Below are 23,591 nucleotides of genomic sequence, written 5' to 3'. Positions count from 1 at the left end.
AATTGGACCAAGTCTAGTTCGATTCTTTGATTTTAAAAGGTATTTCTGTCTATGTTCGTCTTATTCTATGGAGCATGTGATTTTTACCTTTTATTTATTTTAGATTTCTGCCGATTTGTGTACTTTACCTAAAATTAGGGTTTTAAAATTTTCTCTTTTCTTTACTGATTTCGATTTCTTTCCTTTCTCGTGTTTGATTGATGATTTTTCTTGTTTGGATGTTAATTTCTACTACTATATAAACCCCTCCCCATTCCCCTTTGAGACAAACTTGAATCGTGAATGTTTACTAAAAACTGAATTTATCGCTCTTTATTCTCTAAATACTCTTGTTCTATATTCTGGTTCCTGGCCGGGCTGAAAGCCAAGGACAGAAATTCTGGGTTCTTGCTACTGTGGACTTTGTTCTTTCTTGGTTTTTGCTTAACTAGTGAGTTGCTAAACTTTTGTCACTTCATTCCTATTTACCTGTCATTTGCATATGTTTTCGCTTCTGAAGATTGTAGTTTAATGTGTTTTCCGAGCTATTCTTGTATGCAATCCTAATTGCTTTACTTTAATTTTTGGTCTCTCTAATCTTCACTTCATTATGTTGGTAATCTAAAACATGCCTAAGCCTAATTCGAGTAATCAAGATTCTCTTAATTTCGTTTAGCCAATGTGTTACTGCTTGACATCTCTTTGGTGTTTAATTCTGCTTAAGGTTGTCCATTATGTTATTCGAATATGCTCCATATGCATAATTTGATCTTCCTTTAGATTAACTGGTCTATTAGGTCAAATTTGAATGCTTACACTTACTGTATGACATGAGTTTATCTTCCCTTTCTGTTCTGAATCTCTATAATGGCAATCTTGCATAGGTAGTATGTTTTAATTCTGTGTCAAGATCCTGATCTATCAATCATGACTAGTTCTCAGTTAATATAACCCTTAGCATGTTTTGGCTCACTTGATCCACCAGTATGTTGTCATAATTTGTGCTTCCCTACTATGTCTAAATGTTGTTCTGCTACCTGATGTGAAGTTAACATGGCTATCTTGTGACACTAGCATCTGTACTTAACATAATTTGGACCTTTTCCCTGTTATGAGTCTGTGTACTCCAATCCTATAAACCTGCTTGTTAATGTGTAACTACTTATGCACTAGGTGTTGAACTTGTTATTCTAAATCTTGCTAAATGTGTTCTTAAAACCTACAACCTGTTTGATTATTTGCTTTATGTGCCCAACTTGACTATTTTTGTACCCTTCAGTTCTGTCCCTCAGCTATTGTCCACTCTCCCTCATTATCATTTATGTTATTCTGAACTCCTTATTCCTAGCCGGCCAAAAGCCAAGGCTATCAAGGCTCTTGCCACTGACCTCCCTAGTGTGAACACTGCTCAGGGTTCATTTGAGACCCTTGTGAACTCTGACACACTAGGATTTGGTCCCTAATCTTTCCTCTGAACTGTCTCTATTAACCCCCCTAGTGTGAGCACTACCCTGGGTTCTTGAAGCCCTTGGGAACTCTGACACACTAGGGCCTTGGTTCTATATGCTCAACTCTGTTTTGTGCCCACTAGGTGAATCACTCAATTTTTGGCTGCCTTATGTCCATGAAGATGTAATTTTGGGCTGTTATGAACTATGAGAATGAAGGCCCGGCCCTGCCAGGTGTATCTTTGGGCATGATGTAGGCTCCCTATAGCTATTCTACTTTGTAATTTATTCTATTCATTCTGGGTCTGTAATAATTCTTGTCATGAAATTTTGGGGTATTAGTAAAATTGGGAAAGGGGTTTTATCTTACACTTGCATTAAAACGGGTAGAAATCCTGCCTATAGGTTCGTTACTTAGCTAAAATATGTTATTATGCTCAAACATGTTCAGTTGTCATGTGTTAGACATCATGCCTATAGGTATTCTATTTTGCTCAAAATGTGTCACTTTTCAGTTATTATAGAAATCTTGCCTATAGGTATCCTATTATGCTCAAACATGTTCTATTATTATGTGTTAGAAATCTTGCCTATAGGTTCTTCATTTGGTTCAAATGTGTTCTACTTCTGCTTTCTAGAAACCATGCCTATAGGATATTGAGTGATGAATGTCTCAATGTGCGCATAGGACTCTATTTACATGCGGCTTAATCTACAGATTTAGATGTCATGCCTATAGGATCTAAAAATTAGTTTTAATTATAGAAATCATGTCTATCGGGTCTGAATCAGTTTTAATTACCGCCTTGCTCGTTACTTCAACACTGTGCTAATCATCACTATTAGATTCCATGCCTATAGGACTCGATTAAGCAGTTCTGAACATATTCTTGTGATTGTCATTGTCAGTTGCTGCGAGAATCACTTAGGCATCATGACTATATATTTAATCTCTTATGCTTGTAATCAGTAGGCAACTATGTAGGCTGTAAAAAATTGTATTAAAAGGAAAAGGCTTGTAAAACTGCTTGCTTATGAAATCCGGAATCACATAGAGATCCTGCCTATAGGATTCTGCAAACTTATTAAAATCTGCAACTGTCAATATGAATCAGTTTGCGTGCGTTTGTTGTTTAAGTGTAGAGGCTAACTTGAGCCCTTATTTGCTTATACGTGAAAGTCTAAATTGTTTTGCATGTCGTCTAGTCTTTTCTCCTTTTGAGCAACCTAAGTTAAAGTCTAGAACCACTCCGAGATAGAGGTCCAAATGCCTCCTGGACTATAGGTATGGGACGGGTAGTGCACGCATAGGGCACAATTTAGAATTAACTAGTGCGCTTTAGGTAAACAATTTAAAGATAGTAATCGGGTAGCAGGAAATGATAGTCTGTGCCCGCTGAATAATACGAGTAACACTCCACCTCGAGGGAGTTATGAAGTATTATATATGTTGCACGTGGTGATCCTTTAGGCTAAAACACTTAGGACCCCCCACCTTTGTTTAAAAGTCAATCATTTTTATTTGCCCAATTTTTGTCTCTTCTCCTTGTTTAGACTAATTCATATAATTCGAGTTCGGCCGGGACCCACCGTTGTGGACCTTGAGGAGTGCCTAACACCTTCTCCTCGAGGTAATTTGAGCCCTTACCCAATCTTTAGTGACGCAACTGGTTAATCCAGAGTTATCTGCAAATAGGTGCCGTAACGCACCTTAAAAGTTGTTAGGTGGCAACTCTTCTCTCTTAATACCCTTCCTTTAAAAGAGTTGCCACGACGTCGAAGTCCGATTTCGTGAGAAAGAAGGGGCGCGACAGCATGGCGACTCTACTGGGGAATATATTTTAGGCTCTTACCATTGCGAACTTGGTCTATATGAATTAGTCTCTCTCGATAAACGTGTCTTTATTATTTTGCCGTTACTTGAATATCCCGCTCCCATTTTTCCCTTTTACTGCTACATGCACACCCTCTTCCCTATTTTTCCTTTATATGAACTCATATGTAACTCTTCGCTTAATTTGGTTATAATGTGCATTTCCCCTTTATTTCCTAATCATGTTCACTGGATCCAAACTTTTAAAATTTGCGAAATCATGTCTCCCCCAATCCTTACCCCTTTATTTGCTTTATTACAATTCTTTCACATTACGCGAACTAACTTCTTCCCTGTTTTTCTTTCTTTTATGTCTTTACATTTATTTAATACTGCATTTACTGCTTTCATCATGCAAAATACTTGACAACGTGTTGTTTTATCTTTGCATAAAGCATGCTCCGCATTATATTCCACTCGTGCATACTTAATACCATAGCGGCACTTGATGAGTATCCGCGCTCTTCCTAAAATCATCCTTTTAAATTTGGAAAGGCTTATTTGCGGTAAAACTAGTCGATCAGCGGTGCAACCGACGGTTCCGTGCCTTTCCCTCTCAAGTTTTTCACTTGAGGGTACCGGTCTAGACTCTTCTAGAAACCCCCATTCTGATATTAATTGTGCATGCATCATGTCTAAACCTAGTATGGGTTAGAACGCTATCCGCGTGATAACCCTTTAAGATAAACCTTTTCCAAAGCCCATTGAGATTTTCATAACCCCAACGGGCACAATCATGATATGTGCATTATTTGGAGAAAACATGCCGATATGCTAATCATTAATGCGTAAATAGTCAAATCCGGAGTAGGAAAGGGCTAACTTTATCTATTTTGCAGAAATGAGGCACGAAGTCCCCAGGTTCGGCATGGTTTGAAGTATCCCACCTTTGTTGCTAGATTGGTGGGAAAATCTCTCGCCAAGCGACAAAAACCATGTCAAAAGAGTTCTCGGGAATTTACCTTCTTTGCTACACATTCAGCCAAACAATGTACGGATTGGGGCCGCTGCTATGTTCTGGGATGAGAAGAGGGTTGTTTTTCGTTTCGGTGACATAGAAATGACTCCCCTTCTAGAGGAAATAGGAGGCTTTGCTGGGCTTCCCTGGGATAGCCTTGGTCTGTTGGTACCGAAAAATTGCACTTCTCGAGGTTCAAGCAATTGTAGCCGTTGTAGTTTTCTATTTTAGGAAATTAATGTTCTTTTTGGGATAAAAATATCATAGTTTATCATTTTAATCTTATATTATGAGTTTAATTAGTATTTTTCTTTGCTTTCTTCATTTTCTACTATGAGTAGCTAGACATTTTCTATGGTTGTGACCCAACCCTAGTGTGTAAATCTTATGAGTATTTAATTTAATTCTTGTTTATGATTGAGTGTTGATTATTTAGCCTTGTTTATGCTTTAATTTTAGAATTAATGGTTGCAAATATTGATTCATGCCTTTTTGACTTGGTCTTTACTGGAGAAAGAGGGACCTAGTCTAGAAAAACTTGGCTAACAAAAAAATGGGCTAATTAAGGATCTGATTAGCTTAATTAAAGGGTTTGAACTAGAGATAGGGAAAATCCGACTTGATCTCATATCAACTATTTAGCTTGATACCCATTTAGGCTTGAGAAAGCCGAATTGGGTAAAATCACTATATGACCGAGAGGTATTGAGTGGGTAACTTAAAGTTTAGAGCTATAATATAACCCGATCAATAAAACACATGTTAACGTACTTAACCCATTAGGCGAATACCTAGGTGAAGGTCACATCCCTAGTCCTTTTAACCATTTGGTAAAAATAACAAAAATAATCACTCGCTTTCTAGTTTCTTTGTTTACAATTGTTAGTGTTAATTTAGAAGTAGAAAACAAAATCCCTTGTTTGGAAGTGCAATTTAGTTATTTCATTTGCTCTCGTCAAGTGTATACCCTAACACCCATATTAAACTCCCTGTGGAAATAGACCTCGACTCTTGTTGGGTACTATTCTTCCAACGATCGTTTCCACTCACTATTGAGTGCGGAATGGACGTGGATCAATTTTTGGAGCCGTTGCCGGGGAGTTAAAACTGTGTTAGCTATGTAATTGAGTGTGTTTTTGGAATATCTTCTTTCCCTTCCATGTTACTAACTTGTTTAAGAAATTATAGGTACAAACATAGCAAACAATGATCTCAAAAATTTGCCTTTGGGGAAATTGGACGGCGAGGAGGAACAAGTAGAGGAGGTACCCCTTAAGCCTCAAGCCAATCGGAGAGGCAAGGTACCACATAACAACGTGCCCGTTCCACCCCCACCTCCTCCACGAGTGGATCCACACCGGATATTGCCCAATGAAGGTTATGCTAGTGCAATAGTCCATCCCCGTATTAGGGCAGACAACTTCCAAATCACCAATGTGATTCCCACTTTGCTTGAGAAACATGGTTTCTGTCATGACCCAAAATCCATCTAGCCGTGATGGCACCTAACCCAACCCTCTAGGTAAGACAGTTAACAACAAACCTGTTCAAATGATATTTATTAAGAGAAGAAATGATAATACAACTGAACTGGTATACAAGAATTTCCAAGGACTGGTAGTACAAATCATGAGTTTCAAAGATTTAGAGTTTACAAAGCTAGTATGAAATAAATACATCATCTGTCCGAATGTACATAAATAGATTTTCATAAGTCTAGAGTTACTATGAACAAGAGGCAGTTGTAACTGGAATGCAGGTACGTCTTCAATGCTAGCTTCCATCATACACATCATCATTAACATCCAAAATCTACACGCAAGGTACAAAAGTATAGTATGAGTACAACCGGCCCTATGTACTCAATAAGTAACAAACCTAACCTTAGGTTGAAAGTAGTGACGAGCTGGGACAAAGGTAAGAGTCCAACTCTAATAACCAACAACAGTTCATAACAATATAATAAAGATGGTACAAGATGTAACTCAATAAATAAATGCTCAGCTCGTACACAATTCCGGAAAATAGACATTTTCTTTTCAAGTATAACAGTAAAACTCAAATCTTTTGCCGAAATCACCGAAAATATGAGTAAGTCTGAAATCTGTGATTTTTCTCAAAAACTTTAACAACACATAAGAAATTCCATTATCAGATGGCATGAGGAAAAATACTTCTCTATGCCTACATATCAAGTATGAGTGTCTAATGCAATGCATCACAGTGATGAACTCATATACTCACACTTTCAGAGTACCCAATCTCACTATCTTGCATTTTCACTCATCACGCTCAATATTCCGCACGCTCAGTCACTCAGCATTGTATAGGGCAGATTCAGCCCAAATATAAATGACAACTCGCGCACAGTCAATGAGTATTGTATAAGGCCAATCCAGCCCAGGGAAGATCCATCCCATATATATATATATATATATATATAACTGACATGCAGTCACTTAGTACTGTATAGGGCCAATCCAGCCCAGGGAAGATCCATCCCTCAATATAAATAATTAGGCAAGATCCATGCCCAGGGAAGATCCATCCCTCAGTATAAATAATTAAGCAAGATCTATGCCCACGGAAGATCTATCCCTCAATATAATATCAACTGTGCTCATCGTGGGTGTGCAGACTCCGGAGGGGCTCTTTCAACCCATGCTCTATAATAAGCCAAATCCAGACATAAATCAATAAAATATGATATGGTGTGCAACCCGATCCCATAAATATCACTCATAATCAGGCCCTCGACCTCACTCAACCATCAATCTCTCAAGTCTCTCGGGTTCACAATGTCATGAAACTATCCCAATGATGATATGATGTATCAATAAGTACCAATAGAGACTGAGATATGATATGAAATGAATGAACATGACTAAGTAAAAAATTAGAATTTAAACGTATAATTCGACAACAGGAATGACCTCAGTGGGTCCCAATAATACCAGCATTTGCCTAAGCATGATTTCTAACATAAGTCACAACTCAAATTCTCTAACACATGAAAAATAAAAGTCAATTGCCTACACAGCTCTACAGAATCGACCGAGTCTCAATTTTTACGGTACACACTCACACGCCCGTCACCTAGTATGTGCGTCACCTCCAAACAAATCACATATTACGTATAATTAGGGTTCATACCCTCAGCTCCAAGTGTAGAAGTGTTACGTACCTTGAACAAGCCAAATAAAATACCGAGCAAGCCAAGCGATGCTCCAAAAATACCATCATGCACGCACCGACCTCCGAACGGCTCGAAACTAGCCAAAAACAACTCAAATACATCAATTAATGCCTAAATAAAGGTCGAATCCTTAATCAAAAGCCCAAAATCGGCCAAAAGGTCTAACCTAGGCCTGCACCTCGGAACCCAATGGAACTTATAAAATCCGACAACCCATTCAATTACGAGTCCAACCATACTAGTTTCACTCAAATTCGACTCTGAATCGATGTTCAAAACTCAAAAACTCACTCTATGAAACTTTAGGCTAAAACTCCCAATTTCTCTTTAAAATTCATAATTTAATTGTCAAAAACGAAGATAGAATCACAAAATATCATAAATAATGAGTGGAGAACACTTACCCCAATCCATATGGTGAATATCAATTCAAAAATCGTCTCAATCCGAGCTCCATAGCTCCAAATATGCCAAAATGTCTGAAACCTTCGAAATAGAGTTCCCCTTAGGGGTACCCTTTGCGATCGCGGTCAAAAACCTCGGGATCGCGATTACAAAATTTTGCAGGACAATTTTTACCCTATGCGATCACAACCATTTCCCTGCGATCGCGATGAACAAACTTCCATTTAACTCTTCCCAACTCTTCTCAGATAGCCTATAGTGTATTAGTCGTAACTTTTTGTACAAAACTTCAAATGGAAACAATTTAATTTTCTTAAAACTAGACATAAAGGAATACAACTTTTATTTTTGGATCATCTCCAAATTCCTTATAGATTGCAAGTTATAAGCTTTCAAAGTCGGGTCAGTGCAGCAGAGATTTTCTTGTATGCGATCGCGTGAAGTCTTCCGTGATCGCGATTCACCGCTCCTTTTTTCCCCCCTATTTTTCTCTTCGCTATCGCGTCCAAATCCACGCTATCGCAATGTACACCCTTGTAGCCAAAAACCAGCAACTAAAAATGGCCTAAAAATTATCTGAAACCACCCCAAAACTCACCTGACCCAAACATCCACACAAGTCTAGAAACACCATGCGAACTTGCTCGCGCAATCAAATCACCAAAATAACACCCGAAATCATGAATCGGATATCAATACGCATGAAATTTGAAGGGAGAACTCAAGAATTTCTAGAATTACAACCAAGCGTCCGAATACTATCAAACCAACTCCGAACGATCCCGAATTTTGTAAGCAAGTTCCAAATCATAATGCAGACCTACTCGATGTTTCAAATCTCACTTAAAAACATCAAAATCACATATCACACCTCAAATCGACTTAATGAAGTTAATGAAGTTTCAAAATTCAAAACTAACGGCGAACAAGCCTAAACACCTCGGATTGATCTCCAATTTGGCGCATAAGTCATAAATGACATAACAGACCTGCTATAACTTCCAGAATCAAAATCCGTCCCCTATATCAATAAAGTAAAACCTATAAACATTTCCAAAACTTCAAATTTCGAACTTTCGCCAATTAGTGCCGAAACCTTCTAGAACTATCCAAATGCAAATCCGGGCATACACCCGAGTCCAAAATCACCATCCGAACCTAACGAAATCATCAAAACTCCGATCTGAGTTCGAATACTAAAAAGTCAAACTTGATCAACTCTTCCAACTTAAAGCTTCAACAATGAAATTCATTCTTCCAAACAAGGTCCGAAACACCTGAAAACCAACACCGATAATTCACACAAGTTTTAATACGTCATACGGGGCTACGCGTGTCCCCAAACTACCGAGCAAAGTGCAATTGCTAAAAACGACCGGTTGGGTCATTACAGTTTCTTTATCGGTGCTCCAACTCAAAATGCTTATAAACATTTGAAGGGCTTTGTGGATACATGTTGGGGGAGCAAGTAAACTAATATTTCTGAGGATGCATTGAGGCTAAGGCTTTTTCCCTTATCTCTACGGGGGAAAGCTTTAGATTGGTTAGAACGACTGCCGAACCATTCAATTCATACTTGGGATGAGTTGGCGGAAAAGTTCATTGCTAAGTTTTTCTCTCCCTGGCACATGGCTACACTTTGAGATGAGATCTTGGCATTCAAGCAAGAGCCGAATGAACCACTACACGAAATATGGAAGCGCTATAGAACAATGGTTAAGGAATGTCCCAACAATGATATGACTGAAAACATGATTCAACAAACCTTTGTTCGTGGGATTAACACAACCAACCAATGTGTAGAAAATCAGCTAGCTGGTGGGAACTTTATGACTACGCCTTATGCGGAGGCATGTGAAATCTTGGATGAGATGGCGGAAACATCATCGGCTTGGCAATCCCGGGACAATGTTCCACAAGGTGATCCGAATATGATCCACCTTCACAAAGAATTACAAGACCATGGGCAAGCCATTGCCGAATTGACCACTACCATGACTCAACTAGCAAAGGCCCAACTAAATCAAGTGCAAGTTCCTAGGCAAGTTAATTCTATGGAGGGAGTGAATGTATTGGTGAACAAGAGGATGACCAAGGGCGCACAAGTGCAAACTCGAGTGGAGAACTATGTGCAAGATGATGGTGGTTTTGAGCAAGATGATTCTTATAATGAGCAAGAAGAGTAAGTGCAATACATGCACGATTTTCAAGGGCAAAGAAACAACTTCCAAGGCACAAATCAGCATCAATGGCGACCACAAAACAATCATGGCAATTGGAATTCTAACAATCAAGGGAATTGGTACAACAATAATAATCAAGAAAATTGGAGTGAAAACAACCAAGGAAATTGGGAAGGCAACAATCAAGGTGGATGGAGTAACAATCAAGGCAACTGGGGGTCGGGTTTTCAAAGGCTCCCAATGTATCAACAACCGAGCAACCCACCTCCTTATCGGCAACCGAGCAACCCCCAACATATCGGCAACAGAAGATGTTTCACATCCGTAATCCAGAATTGTGCGGCTGCAAAATCCAAGATCTTGCAACTGAAGAAATATGCGGACCGCACATGGAATTGTGCGGTCGCAGAACCTCTCGAAGGGCATTTTTGTCAGCGAATTTTGGGTCACTATAAATAGACGAGTTTCACATTTTTAGGTCAAGTTTCGAAGTTTGAGATGATGTAGCCGTTACATTTTTCCATTTTAGGAAGTTTGTGACTATTTTAGTGTTTAAACATTATATTTTATCATTTCAATCTTAGATTATGAGTTTAATTAGCATTTTTTCTTTATTTTCTTCAATTCCCACTATGCGTAGCTAGATATTTACTAGGGTTGTGACCCAACCCTAGTGCATAAACCTTATGGGTACTTATTACTTAATTGAATGGCGACCTCAAACAATCAAGGCAATTAAAATTCTAACAATCAAGGAAATTTGAGTAGAGGCAACAATTAAGGGAATTGGAATAACAACAACAATGAAGGAAATTGAAGTGGAAACAACCAAGGAAATTGGGGAGGTAATAATCAAGGCAGATGGAACAACAATTAAGGCAACCGGGGGTCGGGTTTTCAAAGGCCCCCAATGAACCAACAACCAAGCAACCCACCTACTTATCCTTCCCATGGTACGATTTCTTCAAACAATGAGATGATGCGTAATGAAAATATGTTCGAGAAAATGATAGAAAAGAATGCCAATTCAGATGCCCAACTTACCTCACACAACACATCAATCCGCAACCTAGAAGTTCAAATGGGGAAAATCTCTCAAGCCTTAAATTCTCATCCTGAGGAGGGCATTACCAAGTGACACGGTGGTAAACCTAAAGGGTGGTAACAACATGGGGCATGCCATGGCGGTTATCACAAGAAGTGGAAGAGGCGGGAATGCACCCATCTCAAGTGGAAGGCAACTTGTTGATGATGATCAAGTGATGCAAGAAGAAGATATCCCGGAAATGTTGCTTAACCTAATGAGGAGGTTCGGATTGATATTGATGATAGTGTGGAAGAGACTCAAGAGTAGGTGAACCCATCTAGGGAACACTTTATGGATATACTAGAGCCAGTAGTGCAAAAGGCTAGGGCACCACTGCCTAAGCCTCCACCTCCACACCCTCAAAGACTTTCCAAGAGAAATGGTGAGAATCAATTCAATAAGTTCATTCAAATGATGAAAAGTTTTTCAATCAACGTGCCATTGGTCAAAGTTTTGGAACAAATGCCCGGTTATGCAAAGTTTATGAAAGATCTTGTGACAAAGAAGCGGTCAATGAATTTTGAGACAATCAAAGTCACTCCTCAAGTGAGTGGAATTGTTCATTTAATGGCTCTTACATTGGAGGATCCCGGTGCTTCCACGATTCCTTATACAATTAGAAGTGCCGAGTTTGCTAAATTTCTTTGAGATCTTAGGGAAAATATAAATTTGATTCCCTATTTGGTTTTCAAGACTTTAGGGATTGGGCAATAAAGATCCACCTCTATGAGGTTGCAAATGACCGATCATACCATGAAAAGGTCGTTGGGTGTGTTTGAAGATATTTTGGTTTGGGTTGATAAATTCATTCTTCCAGTGGATTTTGTCATTCTAGATAGTGAGGTTGATGATGAGGTGCCAATTATTCTTGGGAGTTATTTCCTTGCTATAGGTAAGGCACTTTGTGATGTTGAATCCGACAACCAAATAGCAATGAAGTGTGTTCTTTTGTGGATTTGGTGACCAATGTCATTGTTGATGATACAAGTGCTACAATTAATATTGGTAATATGTTGGAGGCCGTCTTGCTCAACTTTGATGATGACGAGATGGATGGATTTATGGAATGTGTGAACTCTTTGCAAGGAATGAGGTCGTACAACTATGCACCCCGAAAATTATCCTTGGATCTTGAAAATAGGAAGACTCTTCCTACAAAGCCTTCTATTGAAGAGCCACCTACCTTGGAGTTGAAGCCATTGCCTCCACATCTTCGATATGAATTTCTTGGCCCTTGTTCTACTTTACCGGTTATTCTTTACTCCTGTTTGACTAACGTGCAGGTAGATTCTATATTGGCGGTGCTACAAAAGAGGAAGAAGTCTATAGGGTGGACCTTTACGGATATTCGGGGTATAAGCCCTAGTTTGCATGCACAAGATCAAGTTAGAAGATGGTGCTAAACCATTAATTGAACATCAAAGAAGACTCAATGAATCTATGCAAGAAGTTGTCAAGAAGTAAATTATCAAGTGGTTGGATGTCGGGGTTGTCTACCCCATCTCCGATAGTTTATGGACTTCTCTGGTTCAATGTGTTCCAAAGAAATGAAGCATGACGATTGTAAGGCCCCTAAAAATTTTGCAAAGGAATTTAAGGGTTGGTGGTGCCGAGGTAGGCTAATGTGCATAAGCCCCGTCAATTCCTATAGCTAATTCGAGCAATTTCTAGCTTAGGAATACAATTTAATTTAGACCCAAACTACATGAGAAATTTCTGCAGTGGATAAAGTTATTTGGATACTTGAGGATAATTATTTTATTAATCTTGAGTGTTGTAATAATGGGGAACACTTGGGATGTTAATTTCAATGCAATAAGACTAAAGAAAATACAGTGAGCTATCTCCCCATAGCGCAGCTATAGCACAAGAGGGAAGGAGAAAAGTTTAGCAAACCAGTGAGTTAAAGCCCTATAGCACAGGGATAACACCAGTGGAAAAATATTGTACCTGATTTTAGCAAACCAGTGAGCTAAAACCTTATAGCACAGGGATAGCACCTGTGGAAAAATATTGTACCTGGGCCTATTTATACCTGAGCGGGGAGAGAGAAAAATAAAAGGATTTCAAGACTAGGGTTTTTCTCTCCATCACCTATCCGGCCAAGGCTTCCAATACATACTTAAGGTGAGTTTTTAAGTGTGTTTTTATGATGATTCCACTTCTCAATCACTAGTTACAATAAGGTTTTGTATTGGATTCCATAGGATTTCTTCAAAATCTTAAGAACACCCCAAAAGTTGACTTTCAAGATTTGGTCTACAAGAGGTAATCTTTCACCCTTAACCCTACATGCATGGATTGTTAGTGAATATATGAGCAAGGAATAAGTACTAGCACTTATGAGATGGTGATTGGAAGCCATAAATACTTAAATTAGATTGTTGGGTGTTGTAGAGATTTTGTAATGAGTTAATTATTAAAATTTGGTGGATGTGAGTTCATTGATGATTATAATGGTGCTAAGAAGGTAGTTAGTGGACAAAGGATGTTGTAGTATCTCTTGTTGGTGGGAAGGAGAGATTGTTGGATAAAGAAATACCATTACTAGAGGTAGTTGAATACTATGCTCTAGGTGTTTGATAAAATGCCAAAATTACCAAAAACCTGGAAATGTTTACTAATATTGGTCCAATTGAATTATGTTGATGTAGATTGAAGTTGTAAGAGTAGTGGAAAGTTTTAGTATCACTAAAGAGCTCCATCAAGGTATGTTGGCTAAACTTCTCTCTTAGAATTGAATTCCACGATGTTCTTGTAAGTCTCGAGTTATTCATTATAAATTAACTATTCCGAATAAGCTTTGTGTTAAAAGGTATATGTTCAAAATATGTTTCGGATGCTCTTATCATATGATGTTATCCTTAGGGAATGTGTTCAAAGTATGAGTTGGGTATAAAAATGTTATGACTCCAAGTAGTGTTTCAAATGAAGGCTATTATGCCAAATTGTGTAAGCAGTCTCAATGTGCTTAAGACTCTTAATTGCTCATAGGCGTACAAAAAGTCGTGATTAAAGATTCTTTATTTTCAATAATCAATAAAGATGCTTGAAAGTGAAAGTAGTGAGTTGGGGATATAAAGTGTGAACATCGTGCCAAGAATGAAAGTTATACTTGGGGCCAATAGTGCCAACGAAATGAAATGATGTGTGAAATATTATGAAATGAGCCTTGATTCAACTCTTCCATATTGACTCCGAAAATAGAATTATCCAAAACCTTATGTACTCAAGTCATGTCCAAATATGGTTGTTCGAAGTAATGCTATGCTTGGAAGGTATTTCCAATATGTTTTGAGCTCTTACATAATTATGAGTTGAAATGGTGTATTGCCCTTTTTGGGAAAAGGTATTTCAAGAGTATTCTATATGATGATGTTTATGATGATAATCCTTGAAAGTAATGAAATAAAAGTGCGGAATATGATATACGGCCATGGTGCCATAAATGAAGAATAATATGTATGGCCAAGGGAGCCAATGAAATAATGATGTTGTAAGTAGTTGAAAGTGATTGTGAAGTGGTATATAATGCGAAAGGTTATGAGATGAACGTATTTGTACTTATGTTTTCAATGTGTTATAAGCTCCTACGCCCTCATGAGGAGAGGCTATGGTGTTCCTAAATATTTTAAATATTCTTGATGTCCTATGATCACCCATGGCAAGTACAAGTAAGTGATGGTATGAACATGAAATGTGGCCGTTTGTCAAAATGAGAATTATGAGGTGTTGTATGTCCCTATGGTTTCAATCATAGTATGTATGCTACTAAAATAATGAATGTAAATGACTTCGATGTTAAGTCCCCAAGAGCCATGAATTTAGCTAATGGACTCAAGATGTCAAGTGAGTGAATAACGAGGTGAAAGGGAGATGTCCTATGCTAAATGATGATGAACCTTATGAAAGGATTTTGGGCCCATGTGCCATTGAAATCGACTTATTGATTTACCAAGCATGTTCTAATGTAATGAGTTATGTTTCTTAATGATGAGCATAAACATGAAGTATTCCAATGATATGGGAAATTACGACCTTAAATGTAATGACAATCTATGTCGTTTTGAGTTTATATATGGTATTTTGATTGGGATTACACTTCCACCCGCATATATTGGGGTGAGACGGTAGAGCCGCTTTGTGTAGGGATTGTGGTATGGTGATACACCTCCACCTTCATATATATATATATATATATATATATATATATATATATATATATATAGGGGTGAGGCGTCAGGGCCGTTTTGTGTAGGGATTGTGATATTATGACACACCTCCACCCACATGTATATATTGGGGTGAGGCGGCATGGCCATTTTGTGTAAGGATTGAGGTATTGTAATATACCTCTACCCGCATATATCGGGGTGAGGTGGCAGGTCCGCTTTGTGTAGGGGTTATGGTATTGTGATACATCTCAACCTGCATATATCGGGGTGAGGCGGCAGGGCCGCTTTGTGTGGAGATTGTGGTATTTTGATTTACCTCCACCCGCATATATTGGGGTGAGGCGGCAGGGCCATTTTGTGTAGGGATTGTGGTATTGTGATACACCTCCACCCGCATATATCGGGGTAAGGCGACAAGGCTATTTTGTGTAGGGATTGTGGTATTGTGATACACCTCCACCCGTATATATATATATATTGGGGTGAGGCGGCAGGGCCATTTTGTGTAGGGATTTTGGTATTGTGATATACCTCCACCTGTATATATCGGGGTGAGGCAGCAGAGCCGCTTTGTGTAGGGATTGTGGTATTGTGATACACCTCCACTAGCATATATTGGGGTGAGGCGACATGGTTGCTTTGTGTAGAGATTGTGGTATTGTGATACACCTCCACTCGCATATATTAGGGTGAGGCGACAGGGCCGTTTCGTGTAGGGATTGTGGTATTGTAATACACCTCCACCCGCATATATCGGAGTGAGGCGGCAGGGCCGCTTTGTGTAGGGATTGTGGTATTGTGATACACCTCCACCCGCATATATTGGGGTGAGGTGGCAGGGCCGCTTTGTGCAGATATTGTGGTATTGTGATACACCTCCACCCACATATATTGGGGTGAGTCAGCAGTGCCACTTTGTGTAAAACTTATGGTATCGTGATACTCATCCACCCGCATATGTTGGGGTGAGACGACAGGGCCGCTTTGTGTGAAGGTGGTTATAGTGGATTCTCGACTTAATATCTATAAATTTTAATGGAAGTTCTTAATAATATTTCTTGGCGCTAATGGCTATCTAAGCCCTTTTACAGTTACTATGATTCATCATATTTATGTTGCTGTAAACACTGTGAACGGTCTATGAGACGCATAGATATATAATATGATATGTGAATACTAAGGACGGTCTATGAAATGTATATGTGTATAATAGGGAGGAAGGTGCCACTTTCATTGGCCTTGTTTGTACATGTAGTTACAATTACATTATATTATGTATTCCACATATAGTTCATATGGCTCAGTTGATCCTAAACGAAGTTTAAAATGATGTAAGCATAACGAGAGTTGAAATGTGATTCTATGGGATGTTTCGTAGTTTCTTGATGTACTTTGTTTGTCTCTTATTTGAGTTACCGTATTTTCATATGTTATTTTGACTGCCTTACATACGAGTACTATTCCACATGTACTCACGTCCCTTTTTTCGGGGGCACTGCATGTTTTAATGGATGCAAGTATACTTCTACAGGATGATATGGATCTTTGATAGAGATCTTCTTCACTACTCAGCTTATGGTGAGCTCGCTACAGTTCTAGTGGGTGTTTGGGTCTAGTTCAATTTATGTATTTAGGTATCTATTGTCATAGAAGCTCCATGTACACTGTGGGTCATGTAATTAAAGATTTGAGTTTTGTCATGTATTTATGTTCACAGTATTTACAGCTATTTATAAAGTTGTGTAACCATCACGGTAAAGAAAATATGTGCCATTGAGCCAAATGTATTCAATATGAAAGTCAAGATCTAATTATGTTATGTTAAATCATGCGTGAGTAATGCTGAGTGGTTAATGTAAATTAGGCTTGCTCGACTGGATTTACTCGGTTGAGCGCCGATCGCGCTCCTCACGCTCGGGGCATGACAAACTTGGTATCAGAGCATGGTTTAAGAGTCCTAAGTTGTCATGGAGCTGTGTCAGTAGAGTACCTCTTATCGGTGTGTTTCCAGCCACACTTATAATAGGGAGGCTACACCGATATTTAGGAAATGTTTCTCTTCTTCTATCCTCGATCGTGCGTTAAGGTTCCAAGTTAGTCTCGAAGTTTCCTTGTTAATACCAAGGAATTTTGCACATCGTGCTATGAAATGAAAAAGGACTAAGGATTAAAGGAATGACACACATGACATGCATAATGTGTGAGGTGCCCAATTGTCCTCGTAATGGAGAAAGTAAAAGTCAAGGATACGACCAAGGTAAGCAAGGTCATACAACTGGCCTCGAGAGTCATAGTTGTTGATTTCATGTATATGGTGCGAAGTGGTGTCATCTATATGTTGTTTAGGATTGATTGTGAGATTCTTTGACAGGTAGATATGCCCAATTACAAGGGAAACTCTGTTGAAATTTCCAAAAAATTTGGGAGTTAGTCAAATTTGGGAGCTTGAGATGTATTAGGGAAGAGATGTGTTATGTTAAGTGTTTGGGGATGGACTTTACTCCTCATTCGAGGACGAATGATCCTAAGCGGGGGAGAATATAAGGCCCCGAAAAATTTTGCAAAGGAATGTTAGTGGTGCCGAGGTAGGCTAATGTGCATAGGCCCCGTCAATTCCTATAGCTAATTCGAGTAATTTCGAGCTTAGGAATACAATTTAATTTAGACCCAAACTACATGAGAAATTTCTATAGTGGATAAAGTTATTTGGATGCTTGGGGATGATTATTTTATTAATCTTGAGTGTTGTAATAATGGGGAAACCTTGGATGTTAATTTGAAAGTAATACGACTAAAGAAAATACAGTGAGCTATCTCCCCATAGTGCAACTATAGCACATGAGGGAAGGAGAAAATTTTAGCAAACCAGTGAGCTAAAGCCTTATAGCACAGGGATAGCACCAGTGGAAAAATTCTGTACCTGATTTTAGCAAACCAGTGAGCTAAAGCCTTATAGCACAGGGATAGCGCCAGTGGAAAAATATTGTACCTAGGCCTATTAATACCTGAGCGGGGAGAGAGAAAAATAAAAAGATTTAAAGACTAGGGCTTTTCTCTCCATCACCCATCCGGCCAAGGCTTCCAATACACACTTAAGGTGAGTTTTTAAGTGTATTTTTATGATGATTCCACTTCTCAATCACTAGTTACAATAAGGTTTTGTATTGGATTCCATAAGATTTCTTCAAAATCTCAAGAACACCCCAAAAGTTGACTTTCAAGATTTGGTCTACAAGAGGTAATCTTTCACCCTTAAACCTACATACATGGATTGTTAGAGAATATACGAGCAAGGCATAAGTACTAGCACTTATGAGATGGTGATTGGAAGCCATAAATACTTAAACTAGATTATTGGGTGTTAGATAGATTTTGTAATGAGTTAATTAGTAAAATTTGGTGGATGTGAGTTTATTGATGATTATAATGGTGCTAAGAAGTTAGTAAGTGGACAAGGATTTGTAGTATCTCTTTTTGGTGGGAAGGAAGGGTTGTTGGATGAAGAAACACCATTACTAGAGATAGTTGAATACTATGCACTCTAGGTATTTAATAAAATGCCAAAATTGCCAAAAACCTGGAAATGTTTACTAATATTGGTCCAATTGAATTATGTTGATGTAGATTGAAGTTGTAAGAGTAGTGGGAGGTTTTAGTATCACTAAAGAGCTCCATCAAGGTATGTTGGCTAAAATTCTCTCTTAGAATTAAATCCCACGATGTTATTGTAAGTCTCGAGTTATTCATTATAAATTTACTATTCGGAATAAGCTTTGTGTTGAAAGGTATATATTCAAAATGTGTTTCGGATGCTCTTATCATATGATGTAATCCTTTGGGAATGTGTTCAAAGTATGAGTTGGGTATAAAAATGTTATGACTCCAAGTAGTATTTCAAGTGAAGGCTATTATGCCAAATTGTGTAAGAAGTTTCAATGTGCTTAAGACTCTTAATTGCTCATAGGCGTACTAAAAGTCGTGATTAAAGATTATTTGTTGTCAATTATCTATAAAGTTGCTTGAAAGTGAAAGTATTGAGTTGGGGATATAAAGAGTGAACACCGTGCCAAGAATCATAGTTATACTTGGGGCCAATCGCGCCAACGAAATGAAATGATGTGTGAAATATTATAAAATGAGTCTTGATTCAACTATTCCAAATTGACTCCGAAAATAGAATTATCCAAAAGCTTATGTACTCAAGTCATGTCCAAATATGGTTTTTCGAAGTAATGCTATGCTTGGTAGGTATTTCCAATATGTTTTGAACTCTTACATAATCATGAGTTGAAATGGTGTATTGCCCTTTTAGGGGAAAGGTATTTCAAGAGTATTCTTTATGATGATGTTTATGATGATAATCCTTGAAAGTAAAGAAATGAAAGTGCGGAATATGATATACGGCCACGGTGCCATAAATGAAAAATAATATGTATGGCCAAGGGAGCCAATGAAATAATGATGTTGTAAGTAGTTGAATATAATTGTGAAGTGGTATATGGTGTGAAAGGTTATGAGATGAACGTATTTGTATTTATGTTTCCAATGTGTTATAAGCTCCTATAGCCTCATGAGGAGAGGATATGGTGTTCCTAAATATTTTAAATGTTTTTGATGCCCTATGATCACCCATGGCAAGTACAAGTAAGTGATGGTATGAACATAAAATGTGGCCATTTATCAAAATGAGAATTATGAGGTGTTGTATGTCCCAATAGTTTCAATCATAGTATGTATGCTACTAAAATAATTAATGTAAATGACTTCGACGTTAAGTCCCCAAGAGCCATGAACTTAGCTAATGGCTTCAAGATGTCAAGTGAGTGAATAACGAGGTGAAAGGGAGATGTCCTATGCTAAATGATGATGAACCTTAAGAAAAGAAATTGGGCCCATATGCCATTGAAATCGACTTATTGATTTACCATGCATGTTCTAATGTAATGAGTTGTGTTTCTCCATGATGAGCATAAACATGAAGTATTCCAATGATATGGGAAATTACGACCTTAAATGTAATGACAAACTATGCCTCTTTGAGTTTATATATGGTATTGTGATTGGGATTACACCTCCACCCGCATATATTAGGGTGAGGCGGTAGGGATACTTTGTGTAGGTATTGTGGTATGGTGATATACCTCTACCCACATATATATTGGGGTGAGGCGGCAATGTCGTGTTGTGTAGGAACTGTGGTAATGTGATACACCTCCGCCCGCATATATCGGGAAGAGGCAGTAGGGCCACTTTGTGTAGAGATTGCGGTATTGTGATACACCTCCACCCGCATATATATATATATATATATATATATATATATATATATATATATATATATATATATATATATATATATATATTGGGGGATCGGGTTGCACGCCGCAACAGACTTGATTAAAATGAATATATTGGAGGAGCGGATTCCACGCCGCAACAGAATTGAATATAAATATATTGTGAGAGCGGGTTGCACGATGCAATATATATTGGGTGAGGCGGCAGGGCCATTTTATGTAGGGATTGTGGTATTGTGATACACCTCCACCCGCATATATCGGGGTGAGGCGGCAGGTCCACTTGGTGTAGGGATTGTGGTATTGTGATACACCTCCACCCGTATATATTGGGGTGAGGGGGCAGGGCCACTTTGTGTAGAGATTGTGGTATTGTTATACACCTCCACCCGCATATATTGGGGTGAGGCGACAGGGCCGTTTTGTGTAAGGATTGTGATACACCTCCACCCGCATAAAGTTCTAGTGGGTGTTTGGGTCTAGTTCAATTTATGTATTTAGGTATCTATTGACATGGAAGCTCCATGTATACTGTGGGTCATGTAATTAAAGATTTGAGTTTTGTCATGTATTTATGTTCACATTATTTACAACTATTTATAAAGCTGTGTAACCATCACGATAAAAAGAATATGGGCCATTGAGCCAAATGTATTCAATATGAAAGTCAAGATCTAATTATGTCATGGTAAATCATGCGTGAATAATGATGAGTGGTTAATGTAAATTAGGCTTTCTCAACTGGGTTTACTCGATTGAGCGCCAGTCGCGTTCCTCGAGTTCGGGGCGTGACAACGATGGTCACCAATGACAAGAATGAATTGATTCTTACAAGAACGGTGACCAGTTGGAGGGTGTGTATGGATTATTGCAAGATCAACAAAGTCAATCTAGAATTGTGCGGCTGCAGAATCCAAGATCTTGAAACTGAAGAAATCTGCGGACCGCACATGGAATTGTGTGGCCGCAGAACCTCTCGAGGGACATTTTTGTCAGCGAATTTTGGGCCAATATAAATAGACGAGTTTCACATTTTTAGGTCAAGTTTCAAAGTTTGAGTTGCTGTAGCCGTTACATTTTTCCATTTTAGGGCGTTTGTGACTATTTTAGTGTTTAAACATTATATTTTATCATTTCAATCTTAGATTATATGTTTAATTAGCATTTCTTCTTTATTTTCTTCAATTCCCACAATGAATAGCTAGATTTTATCTAGGGTTGTGACCCAACCCTAGTGCGTAAACCTTTTGGGTACTTATTACTTAATTGACTGGCAACCTCAAACAATCAAGGCAATTGGAATTCTAACAATCACGGAAATTGGAGTGGAGGAAACAATCAAGGGAATTGGCATAACAACATCAATGAAGGAAATTGGAGTGGAAACAACCAAGGAAATTGGGGAGGTAACAATCATGGCGGATGGAAAAACAATCAAGGCAACCGGGGGTCGGGTTTTCAAAGGCCCCCAATGTACCAACAACCACCTACTTATCCTTCCCATGGTTCGAGTTCTTCAAACAATGAGATGGTGCGTATTGAAAATATGTTCAAGCAAATGATGGAAAAGAATGCCGATTCGGATGCCCAACTTGCCTCACACAACACATCAATCAGCAACCTAGAAGTTCAAATGGGGAAAATCTCTCAAGCCTTAAATTATCATCCTAAGCGTGTACTACCAAGTATTACGGTGGTAAAACCAAAGGGTGGTAACAACATGGGGCATGCTATCGCGGTTATCACAAGAAGTGGAAGAGGCGGGAATGCAGCCACCTCAAGTGGAAGGCAACTTATTGATGATGATCAAGTGATGCAAGAAGAAGAAATCCCAGACAATGTTGTTCAACCTAATGCGGAATTTCGGATTGATATTGATGATAGTGTTAAAGAGACTCAAGAGGAGGTTAACCCGTCTAGGGAACACATTATGGATATACCGGAGCCGGTAGTGCAAAAGGCTAAGGCACCATTTCCTAAGCCTCCACCTCCACACCCTCAAAGACTTTCCAAGAGAAATGGTGAGAATTAATTCAAGAAGTTCATTCAAATGATGAAAAGTCTTTCAATCAATGGGCCATTGGTCAAAGCTTTGAAGCAAATGCCCGGTTATGCAAAGTTTATTAAAGATCTTGTGACAAAGAAGCGGTCAATGAATTTTGAGACCATCAAAGTCACTCATCAAGTGAGTGCAATTGTTCATTCAATGGCTCCTAAGTTGGAGGATCCTGGTGCTTTCACGATTCCTTGTACAATTGGAAGTGCCGAGTTTGCTAAAGTTCTTTGTGATCTTAGGCAAGTAAAATTTGATTCCCTATTCGATTTTCAAGACTTTAGGTATTGGGCAACCAATACTATGAGATTGCAAATGGCCGATCATACCATGAAAATGTCGTTGGGTGTGATTGAAGATGTTTTGGTTTGGGTTGATAAATTCATTCTACCAGCAGATTTTGTCATTCTAGATTGTGAGGTTGATTATAAGGTACCAATTATTATTGGGATATATTTCCTTGCTACGGGTAAGGCACTTTGTGATGTTGAATCCGGAAAACTCAATTTTCGGGTTGGTGATGAAAAAGTGATATTCCATGTGTGTAAGTCCATGCGGCAACCAAATAATAATGAAATGTGATCTTTTGTGGATTTGGTGACTGATGTCATTGTTGATGATACAAGTACTACAATTAATATTGGTAATATATTGGAGGCCGTCTTGCTCAACTTTGATGATGACGAAATGGATGGCTTCATCGAATGTGTGAACTCTTTGCAAGGAATGAGGTCGTACAACTATGCACCCCCAAAAATTGTCCTTGGATCTTGAAAATAGGAAGAATCTTCCTACAAAACCTTCTATTGAAGAGCCACCTACCTTGGAGTTGAAACCATTGCCTCCATATCTTCGGTATGAATTTCTTGGCCCTTGTTCTACTTTACTGGTTCTTCTTTCCTCTTGTTTGACTAAGGTGCAGGTAGATTTCATATTG

The 23,591-nt window shown here is 38.5% G+C and overlaps 1 protein-coding gene across 1 annotated transcript; it reads left to right on the top strand.

Moving 5' to 3' along the window:
* The first annotated feature begins 22,807 nt into the window (after positions 1 to 22,807).
* Positions 22,808 to 23,236, top strand: LOC138909002 (uncharacterized). Its single transcript, XM_070199964.1, has one exon. It carries the CDS (start codon positions 22,808 to 22,810, stop codon positions 23,234 to 23,236), a length of 429 nt encoding a protein of 142 aa, XP_070056065.1.
* Positions 23,237 to 23,591: the final 355 nt, after the last annotated feature.

This window comes from Nicotiana tomentosiformis, chromosome 1 (genome assembly GCF_000390325.3).
Source record: "Nicotiana tomentosiformis chromosome 1, ASM39032v3, whole genome shotgun sequence".
NCBI lineage: Eukaryota > Viridiplantae > Streptophyta > Magnoliopsida > Solanales > Solanaceae > Nicotiana > Nicotiana tomentosiformis.
Note: the sequence above shows the minus strand (reverse complement) of the source record. Positions and strands in the feature narration are given on the sequence as shown.

What these genes read in the sequence shown, in the direction of transcription:
- LOC138909002 (XM_070199964.1), top strand. Translation starts at nt 22,808, where the DNA reads ATGGCTCCTAAGTTGGAGGATCCTGGTGCTTTCACGATTCCTTGTACA.